The sequence below is a fragment of the Hipposideros armiger genome, unplaced genomic scaffold, assembly GCF_001890085.2.
Source record: "Hipposideros armiger isolate ML-2016 unplaced genomic scaffold, ASM189008v1 scaffold_15, whole genome shotgun sequence".
NCBI classification, from domain to species: Eukaryota; Metazoa; Chordata; class Mammalia; order Chiroptera; family Hipposideridae; genus Hipposideros; species Hipposideros armiger.
In genome coordinates, this window is record NW_017731365.1 from 2315591 (window position 1) to 2326452 (window position 10862).

Below are 10862 nucleotides of genomic sequence, written 5' to 3' on the forward strand. Positions count from 1 at the left end.
AGGCTGGGAAGCGGGCTCTGAGATACAGAGTAGTGAGCAGGAGGTTTAGTAGGAGGTGTTCTCAGGATAGACACCTGTAAGGGAGGTGATGGAAGCAGGGCTGGGCAGAGGGAGAAGCTGAGCAATGACGCAGGCTCAGCGGGAGCCTCAGCTGACTCTACGGGGACGATCCCTTGGAGTTGTCCCATGCTGGGGCAAGGAGGCCAAGCCTTCACGCCCCACTCTGACAGGCATTGCATGAGCAGAGTGTCCCACCCAGGAAGGGACTTAGCATAGAAGCAGGACCAGTGAGATGCATGCATGTGTGTGTGTGTGTGTGTGTGTGTGTGTGTGTGTGTGTAAGAGATTTATTATAAGGAATCGACTCAAGGAATTATGCAGGCAGGCAAGTCCCAAAAGCTGCAGGGTGAGTCAATAAGTTGGAGACCGAGGAGAGCCAATGCTTTAGTTCCAGTCTGAGTCCAAAGGCCTGAGATCCAGGAGAGCTGATGATGGCGTGGTACCTGCCAAAGACTGGCAGGCTGGAGACCCAGGAAGAGCTGCTGTTTCGGTTCAGATATGAAGACGGTCTGACAGGAAGAATTCTCCATTACTCAGGGGAAGGACAGCCTTTTTGTTCTATTCAGGCCTTTAACTGATTGAATGAGGCCCCTCCACATTAGGGAGTGCAATCTGCTTTACTCAGTCTACTGATTTAACTATTAATATTGAAAAACACACTCACAGAAACACCCAGGATAATGTTTGGCCAAATAACTGGGGACCCCAAAACTTGGTCAAGTTGACACATAAAATTAACTCCATGTGACGGTCAAGTTGACACATAAAATTAACTCCATGTGACGATCACCCAGGGGGCTGACCCCTAAGGGCTCCTGCCGGAAGCAGCTGCAGGGGCTCTGGGCAGCTCCTCACAGCATCCACACATCAGGCAGGAGAAGACAAAGGCTTAGAGCCAGGTGGCAGTCATGGGGGTGGAGAAACGTGGTCTCAGACTCTGGCTGTGTTTTGCAAGTAAACCAATAGGATTTGCTGACAGATCAGGTGTAGGAGGTTGGTGAAAGAGGAAATCAAGGAGGACTCTCAGAGTTTGGCCTGTGCCACAAGAAAGGTGGGGCTACCTTTGCTTGAGAGGGAGGACTCAGGGATGCAGGTTGGGGGTGTCAGCGGCTCAGCATATACATAAGGAGTTTGAGACGCTCTGATGTTCCAGTTAGATATAAGGGGTCTGGAGTATGGGGGAGAGGTCCAAGTTGGGAGGATAAACATGGATGCCACCGGTAGAGAAATAGAATTTAAAGCCAGCATCTGGATGGGAACGCTGAGGTGGGGACGCAGCTGTCACCTGGCTGGGTCATCTCTGGTTCTGTATGACAAAACTGTCTTGTTCTCCCTGTGTCTCCCACACCTGGACACTTTTCTCTAAATGTAAAACAGGTGTTTCCTTCCTCAGTAGAATCTGTTCCATTTGTGTATGAGCCTACTTATTTTACACTACAGTAATACCTTGGTTTGCGAGCATAATTCATTTCGGAAACAAACTACTCGTATTGCAAGACATCACTCGTTTACCACGTTAAAATGTACTAAAAATGTTTGCTCATCTTGAGGAACACTTGCAAACCATGTGACTCGCAATCCAAGGTTTTACTGCATCTCATTCATCCAAGGATCTGAATGAGCATACAGGAAACACATAGAATAAGAGGCTAAAATTAAAAAAATTAGGTCATAGAAAATATATTTTAAAATCGGAGTGCCAGATGATGATGAGAAAAATATAAACTACTGATATGTAGGCCTAAAGGGCTCACTGGAAACGAGCCTTGTGTTTGGTGGCTTAGAGCTCCCTGGCAGCCAAAGGACAAAGGGAGATGTAGTCTGTTACTGTTCAACAGAAGAAAACACACCATTCTTCAGGGTAAGTCATTTTTCCTTCTAGATCTTGGCTTTAAAAGAAATGTCTTCTACCAGGCTTCCTACAGAGGATTTGGGTGGTATTTGTCCCTCCCCCGAGTAAGGGAGAATTCTCCTTGCCCGACTGCCTTCAGACTTAAACTGAAACATCAGCTCTTCCTGCGTCTCAAGCCTGCTAATCTTAAGACAGGAGCTTTACCTTCAGCTCTCTTGGTTCTTTGTAGAGGATTTGGAGCAGCAGAGCTGTACCTCAGCTTGTAAAATGTGGTTATACTAAGGATGTTCCTAAGACCTGTTGGTGTAAAGGGTGGCTTGCTTCTACATTAAATGGCCATAGACTGCTGTTGGGCCTGTTGAGCTCTGATATCTAATTCTAATCAATATCCACTTATTATTGGTTACCCCGTGGGGGCCTGTCCCTGAAGTCCGCTGTCTTCCTTTCTATTAGCGGCTCAGATCCCAGATAACCCAGCTCATCGGCCCTGGGTCAGGGTGAAAGGAAGCACACATGCATAACCCCTGTGAATTTTGCCGTATTGATCTTTTGGCTGCTCCAGGAGCCCTCTTTCTGATGGCCTGCCTTATGGCCCTGTGCCCGATGGGAGAGGCCACACTGTACAGCTGGTCCCGGGGCCTGGGAACCTTCAGCAGAGCCTCTGTAGAATATCGATTCTGTGGTCAAACCCAGGCAGGCTTTACCTTTGGAAAGACCATGGATGCATCTGAAACCCCCTCCCCTACCCTTGGAGGGTAGCTCTCCTGGAAGGGGAAGGCAAGTCCCTCTGTGGCCTAGGGAAGGGTTCTGGGCTCTGCATGGAAGGGAGGCCTCTGCCAGTTGCATGTCTGCTTTCTGAGGGTGGGGGCCATGATCCCACCTCCAGGGCTGGAACCACAGTGAAGAGTAAGTTACTCTTGTCACCTCCTTTCATACCATATAGTTTACTTATTTATCATGTTCATTGCCTGTCTCCTTTTCTAGAATATAAATTCTATGAAGGCAAGGACTTTGTTTTGTTCTTTTATATTTCAAATACCTAGAATAGCGATCGGCACAGAATAGATGTTTCATTAATATTTGTTCAGTGGATGACCGAGTGAGCGAACAAACGACGCAGAATGTACCCACTCCCATCGTGCCTTCATGTACCTCTTCCCAGCCTGACCCTCTCCATGGGGGTCATGTTCATAGCTTGGAGGGACCAGAAACACTGGCCGATGCTAAGTGGATGCTGGGTGATGCTGGGTCTGAGGGCACCTGGAGGCAGTTGAGACTGAGGGACGTTATTTTGCCCACGCACCAGGCCCTGACCTGGGTGACGTCTGAGGTCCAACCCGCTCTTTTGGAAGGAGAGTAAATGCCCTTCCTTGCCTTTCCAGAAGCTGGGATTGTGAACCAAGTCCTTCCAACCAGCATTCCTGTGCTCGTCTGTGTGCTCAGCCCTGGCATAAGCCCTTTATGTGTATATCTCACTCTGTGTTCAAAACAGCCCTGTGCGATGGGTTCACTGATCACCCTTGCTTATGGAAGCGTCTAAGGAGCACCTTCACTCATGCATTCATTCGTTCACCAGTACTCATTGAGTACCTCCATGTGCCAGTCCCCCAGCAGCGCACTGAAGGCTGGTCACAGAGCTTGTAAGTGACAGAGTAGGGTCTGGATCAGATAACATGATGCCAGAGGCCAAACTGCCCCCTGCTGCCCTCCTGTATCACTGCTGGCACCTGCGTCACCCACACCCAATGGGGTCCAGGGCCAATCACAGCTTTCCCTGTGCCTGGATTTATCGCAGCTGGGAGTTGCTGAGAGCTACTCTCTTCCCAGGGAGGAACTGGGGAGGCATTTCCATTGGTGGGGTCTGCAGGGGCAGGGAAGTGTGGTTAGCGGTCCTGGGCTTGCTCTCAGGTAAACCCCTGTTGGCCAGGGTCCTGGCTGTGGTCTGAGAGTTTCCTTCAGAAGAGCTGGTGGAGCAGGAACAGCCCAGCCCGACCTCTGAGACAGTACATCTTCATGTCAACAGAGCCGTGCCTCTGGGGAGGCTGCAGTGGGGGAGTCTGGGGCGGTACACTTCTCTGGGTTCCTAGGCTGCCCCCTGGTGGAGGAGTGATCTCCACCCAAGTGCCACGGAACTAGCGATCCCACCTTTCTTCCCTGGGCATTTCTTGGGGGAGATGCAGACTCAAGCCAGACTGCCTGGGTGGGAATCTCAGCTCCATCTATGCTGGGCGTTCAACTCTGTGCCTCAGTTTTTTCACTCATAAAATGGGGAGAATTAACAGTGTCTTTGACAATAAGTACCACATATTAACTAATATACCTTTCTGTTTCAGACAGAAGTTGTCAACACCATGTGTGGCTATAGAACTATTGACAAGGAGGTAATGTCTTTGAAATCTCTTTCCTCCAGAATGGTTGCTCTTCCTGTCTCATCCCCGGAGTGACTGGGGGAAGGTTCCTAGGGGTGAGGCTCCTGGCTGCTGGGATTTTCCATTCCTGTCTATGAACAGGAGCCAGGACTGCCAGGATTTTCCACGCCTACCTAGACACAGACGGGCTCAGGGAGCCAAGAGCCCCCAGGCCGGGAGAGGTTGCCTGCTAGGGTTTGCTGAGCACCTGCTGTGGGCTTGTCTGTGAGGAATATGCCCTTGTGCCCAGTGTGCCCAGCACCAGCCTGCCTCTGCTCACCCTGGATGCCTCTCCAAATGAGCCCCAGACTAGCAGCAACAGCACCCCTCCAGGAACTTGTTAGAAATGCACGTTCTTGGGGTGGGGCCCAGCAGGTGACCCTGACACACATTTAAGTTGGAGAACCATAGACCAACAGCGGTTCTCAAGCCATCAGACCCAATGGCCAGCTTATAATAAACACTTGGTAATACCCTATTTATGATCCTGAAGTGAAATTCAGATACTATAACCTACCTACACACATAATTAAAAAACAAGTATCATAATGATCTAACTGAGATGAAAAGAGAAACAAAACAATTTATTACCATATAATGTATTTCAAATGTAAATGCTCAGGATAGCTAGGTAGATACAGCCGAAGAGACAATGCAGTCACTCAGGTGTTTGCAGCTGCTACCTTGAGGAGTGCTATGTTGGCAACTTGCATACCATGGGGCATTATTTTTGCAGTTGATATGTTTTTTTAAAAAAATGGTGACCAATTCTTGACAAAGTTTTGAACAAAATAAAGTATAATAATTTCTTAATTTACATGGTAGTTTTTCTGCAAAACTCAGCGTGTAGTAAAACCACACAGAACACACTTTGGTTTTTATGTGTGCCTGGAGTTAGGCTTTTAGATAGCTATGGATAGGTTTTCACCCACACGGGTGCCTGGATGACATCTGAGAGGCAGGCAGGCAGGGAAATTGTTTGTGAAGTAGGATTGCCTTTAGCTCTGAAGTCTCTCAGTCCCCAACCCTAATCACTGTGACAACTAGAAGTGCCACCACAGTGTTTCCAGTACTCTCTAGGGAACAGTACTGCCCATGGAGACCCAGTGGCCTAGAACCAGTTTCTCACGTTGCATGGGAGAACCTGAGGTCCAGAGAGGTTAAGGGAGCTCGAATGTGTGGCGGAGTTGGGACTGGGGCCCTGCCAGGCGAGTGCTCAGCCAGGCTCCTCTGTGTGCAGCGCCTCAGCCTGCAGAATGTCATCTACGTGCGGGGCTGCACCAACGCCGTGCTCATCTGGTTCATGGACAACTATACCATCATGGCGGGCCTCCTGCTGGGCATCCTGCTCCCCCAGGTGGGCTGGTCCCCTCTCTGCTCAAGGAGGGGCGCTGGAGGTATGGGTGGCGGGTGGGCAGTGGGTTCAGATAGCGTGGCTGGTGATTACAGGGTGCAGAGGAGGTCCAAAGGGGCGGGGTGAAGAAGGCTTTGGTACCAGCAGTGTGAGCTCACCCTGGGAGGGCTGGAGGGCTGGAAGGAGAGGGCGAATGGCAATAGCATTGCTTATAAAGCTCTTCTGAGTGCTTTACAAGCACTGCCTCCTTCAGTTCTGCGAAGTAGGTGCTCATATCATGCCCATTTCACAGAAGAGGGAACTGAGGCTCGGCAAGATTAAGTGAGTTGCCCAAGATCCCCCAGATGGTGAGTGGCATTGCCGAGGGTGGAGATAGGAATCCCAGAATGGAGAAGCCTCTTCTGAGGGGGCACAGGGAGGGTCCCAGGGATTTCCTAGGAGGGATGAGGAGAGCCCAGGCTAGGGCCGCTCGGGCAGTGAGGGTGCTGGGGAGAAGCCTGTGCTCTGGGGGTTTTCCGGGTCACCGGTGCCATGAGCGCTCATGACTGGCCGCCTGGGTTCCTGGGAACTGGGGACTGCTAGAGCGGGCTGCCCATATCCCCAGCAGGCTCTCACGCCCCCTGTCCCTTCTCCTCAGTTCCTGGGGGTGCTGCTGACGCTCCTGTATATCACCCGGGTGGAGGATATTATCATGGAGTACTCTGTCACCGATGGGCCCCTGATGTTTGCTGCCAAGGCCAACGTGGAAGCAGCAGGCACGGGATGCTGCATGTGCTACCCCAGTTAGGGCCGGCCTGGGGCAGCAGCTCCCTCGGGACCCTGCCAGGATAGCACCATGCTGTGTGGGCTGGACAGGACCGTGGCTGCCCTCCCCATACTCGGCGCTGACCAAAGTCCAGGCTGCATGTGCTCTGGCAGCTGGCTCAGGCCTCCATGGCCACTGCCTCCCCGGAGGGCAGAGCCTGAGGGCCTCCCCAGCTCTGGGGCCATAGCTGCCCACACTGCTGGGCGTGGGGAACAACGCGGCCTGAGCTGCCGCCGGGGATGAGCAGGCTCACCACTCAGCCCAGGGCCGCTTGGTTTCTGGCAGTGCCTTGGCCTCTGGTGTTCATGCCCCTCTGGGGGCAGTTTTATAGTGATTTGTAAGTGGTGAGAGAGAAGAGCATGTGAGCCCCATGGTAAAGGAGGGGATGGGTGCAGCCCCCGGGTCCCCAGTCCCACGGCCATGCCATTTCTCAGCCACCAGGTGCCTTGACACATCCCCAAGGGCTGCTGTTTTGCTGACCCGGGGTTTTTTTTTTTTTGGATTTTTTTACATGATTTTGTAACATTCATTTTGTACAGAGTTAACAGGAATTTCTGACTAAGCAAAGCTGTGTGTTTCCCCATGTTCTCCACTGTTGCCCCTCCAAAGCCAGTTTATTAATCAAACAATAAAGACTTGATTTTTTGGTTTTTGTCTTTTGTTTGTGCTGTTTGGGTCGGGAGGGAGCGTGGAAGCCCTGAACATGGGCTTGGCAACCCCGTGTTGGTGCAGGATTAAAGGCATCCACCCTGGGGCAAAGATTTGGGACAGTTTGGGATACTGAGAGACCTAGGAGGGTCTGTGGCTGGCCCAAGGCTGCCTGCTCCTGGGGTTGGAATAGCCTCTCCTATTCTTGGCTGTTGCTACTTAAGGAAATGGCTTTTCCTAGCAGGGCTTGTGGGCGGGGCCTGGAGCCTGCCCTTCCTGCTAGGAATTGGTTTGCTGGGGGAAACCTCAGGGGAGGAGGCAGAGATGACAATGCCTATTTTACACATGGGAACTGAGACCAAGCCACCTATGACCTGAAGCTCCTCTTCCGAAAAGTGGGACAGACGGGAACTAGGAAAGTCAGGGGTCTGAGAAGGAGCAGTGCCCACCAATTCCCCCAGGCTTTAGAATCAGAGCCACTCTCCCTCCTACACTAAGCAGCTTATTGTTCCCCTGTGGACAGCACTTAATGCCAAGCAAAGCTTGGTGCTGACTGCCCCCTGCTGGAGACAGCAGGACCTGCATGGATCAGTCCACCCAAGCCTTCCTGCCCCAAGACTTGAGTTCTAGATTTTCTATGACGTTCTTAGTAGCCAGGACATTAGAAATCAAACAGCAAGAGCCCCAGACCCAAAGAACTTAATCTAGGGGTGTTAAGGGAAATGCCCATCACACTCAGGAGTTACGGGGTCAGGGGCTTGGTATGCCATGTATACAAACCTGGGTTGTCTTATGTATAAGAAAGGGCAGGAGAGGGCTTTTCAAAAGGATAGAATAATGCAACAATAGCAAACACATCCGTGAGCATACTTTGTGTCTAAACTTCTAGTTGTCTAAACATCTTACAGATATCAATTCCTTTAGCCCTCATAGCTATATGTTATGAGGTCATTCATATCTTCATTTTATTGGTGGAAACACTGAAGTGCAGAGCAGTTAAGTGACTTGCCCCGAGGCATGTGGCTGGTAACTGACAAAGCCATGATGTGAACTCAGGTAGGATCTCATGGGGCACTGAGCCTCTCTATTGCCTCTGCTGCCTCATGTGGACACATGATACTAGGTGTACAAAACCAGGGACAGCTGCAGCCCCTCGTGCAGCTGTCTTCATGGGGTGGCCACTGCAACCACTGCTGGAGCCTCTGCCTGGTCCCAATTTTGATCTCTGGATATCTCTGGATACAAGGCCAGGTCAAACTCTGTGACTGGCTAATGTCCTCCAGGCTCTCTGACTCTGGCTAATGTCTGAGGATGCGCTCTGTGTTTAGATGGGAGTGAGATACAGAGGCACCGAGGGAGCTTGGGACTGCACTGGCTCTATTTATCCAAAGTCATATTACCCCGGAACCTGGAAACCTCTGGTCACCTTGTACCCCTCTACCTCTCACACTGCTGTTTATGTGGACCAGGGATCAGGGGTTGGTGCCCTCATATGGCTGAGCTCCAGCTTTCACTTTTCTTTTTGTCCAAACCTTAGCCACTAACTTCTCCTTCAGAAAGGAAAACAGAGAGAGGACTATTTTAGTCTTGCGGTGGGGATGCCCCTCCTATGGCACCCATTTGTGCTTAAAATTCAATGACATCATCTTGACCCACAAGGATGGAAGAATGACTCTCAAGACTAGTGCTCGTCCTACACCATGGCACACACAGAAAATGACGATATCAGTGCCTCCCACAAAATTTGTGAAACCAGAGGAGATTTGTGGGGCTTTGATTTTGGACCTGTTTGTTGTTATATAATGAGAAGGAAAAAAATGCATTAAGGAAGACTGGCTTCGTGTAAAAATTCCAAAGACAACATTTCCCAAACTTATTTTTTAACATAAATTGGTATACTTGATATAAACTGCACACATTTAGAGTGACAAATATATCATTAATGAAACCGTCACCGCAATCAAGATAATAAACATACCCATCACCCTAAAAATTTTTCCTTTTGTCCTTAGTAATTCCTTCTTTTATAGGCCTCCCCATTCTGAGGCAACCATAAATCTGCTTTCTGTCTTTTTTAATTAGTTTGTATTTTCTAAAAAATTTTTAAGTAGTCTCATACAACATGTGCTCTGCTTTTTGTCTGGCTTCTTTCACTTAAGTATGTTGAGATTCATTCATTTTGTAACGTGTATCAACAGTCCATTCCTTTTTATTTCTGAGTAGTACTTCATTGTATGGATGTACTGTAGTTTATCCATTCCCCTATTGAGGGACATTTGTATTGTTTTTATTTGTCATTGTTATTACAAATAAAGCTTCTGTGAACATTTGTGCACATGTCTTTAATAGATGTATACTGTTTCCACTGACTCTGTGGTCCTCCATAGTCTGAATGTTCGTGCTTAACCAATGAGTTGTTTATTATTATTATTATTTCATAGTCATTTCTGATTTAAAAAAAATAGACACATACTATTGACCCTTGAACAACACAGGGATTAAGGGTGCCAATCCCCCCACTGTAGTAAAAAATCCAGAGAATATAACAACTGTGTATAGTGCCAGGGGTGTACTAGACTAATTGGGGGGGGATTACTGCATAAATTATACAAGTGTCTAATCTAACCACTATGCTGTACACCTGAACTAATATAAAATAATGACCCTTAGCATCTTTGAATTCAATCAACCGAGGATCCAAAGCAGCATTTTTGATCTGTGGTTGGGAATCTGTGGTTGGGAATCTGCAGTTGGGAATGAAAAAATACTATTTTCGATCCGCGGTTGGTTGAAATCTGCAGCTTCAAAACCTTTTGATACTAAGGGCTGACTGTACTGACTGTATTTACTAAGGAAAAAATCGGCTTGTAAGTGGACCCACGCAGTTCAAACCGATGTTGTTCAAGGGTTAACTGTACTTCCATTTCTCTTGGGTAAATATCTTGGAGTAGAATAGCCAGATCATAAGGTAAGTGTATATCTAACTTTTTAAGAACCTGCCAAAGCATTTCCCAAATGGTTGCATGATTTTCCCTCCCCATGAGCACTGTAGAGTATCAGTCCTCTATATCCTTGCCAGTATTTGCTATGGTTGGTCTTTTAAATTTTAGTCATTCTAATGGATGTATGGTGATATCTCACTGTGGTTTAACTTTGCATTTCCTTAATAATTATGTTAAGCATCTTTTCATGGGCCTATTTGCTATCCACATAATTTCTTTGGTGAAGCATTTGTGTTAATCTTTCAAAAAATTGTATTATTTGTTTTCTTATTATTGAGTTTTGAAAATTCTTTATATATGCTTTATACAAATCTTTTATCAGATATACAATTTGCACATATTTTCTCCCAGTCCCTGGCTTGTTTTTTCATATCTAAGAAATCTTTGCCTAACTTAAGGTCACAAAGGTGACCAATATTTTCCTTTAGAAGTTTTTGTCGTTATGTAAAATGATTACATTTGGATCAAAGGTCCATTTTGAGTTAATTTTTATTTATATATGCAATATATGATTTGAAATTCATTTATTTTGTATATGGATAGCCAATTGCTTCCACACCATTTGTTGGAAGATTATTTCTCTCCACTGAATTGCCTTTGCACGTTTGTTGAAAATCAATTGTCCATGTACGTGTGGGTTTATTTCTGGATTCTCTGTTTTCTTTCCTTCAATGCTGAATAGAAAGTGTGAGAGTAAATATCCTTGTCATATTCCTGATCTTAGAGCGAAAGC

At 47.9% G+C, this 10862-nt stretch overlaps 1 protein-coding gene across 3 annotated transcripts in view; it reads left to right on the forward strand.

Moving 5' to 3' along the window:
* TSPAN15 (tetraspanin 15) overlaps positions 1-7135 on the forward strand; it is a 51708-nt gene extending 44573 nt beyond the window's left edge. For 2 of the 3 annotated variants that reach the window (XM_019625137.1, XM_019625128.1), the window contains 3 exons: positions 4246-4293; positions 5561-5677; positions 6312-7135. In XM_019625137.1, coding sequence (XP_019480682.1) covers positions 4246-4293; positions 5561-5677; positions 6312-6461 — 315 coding nt within the window. In that variant the 3' untranslated portion in view covers positions 6462-7135. Of the gene's footprint in view, positions 1-4245; positions 4294-5560; positions 5678-5966; positions 6022-6311 lie in introns of all 3 variants that reach the window. The other variant, XM_019625146.1, reaches the window with a different exon arrangement.
* Positions 7136-10862: the final 3727 nt, after the last annotated feature.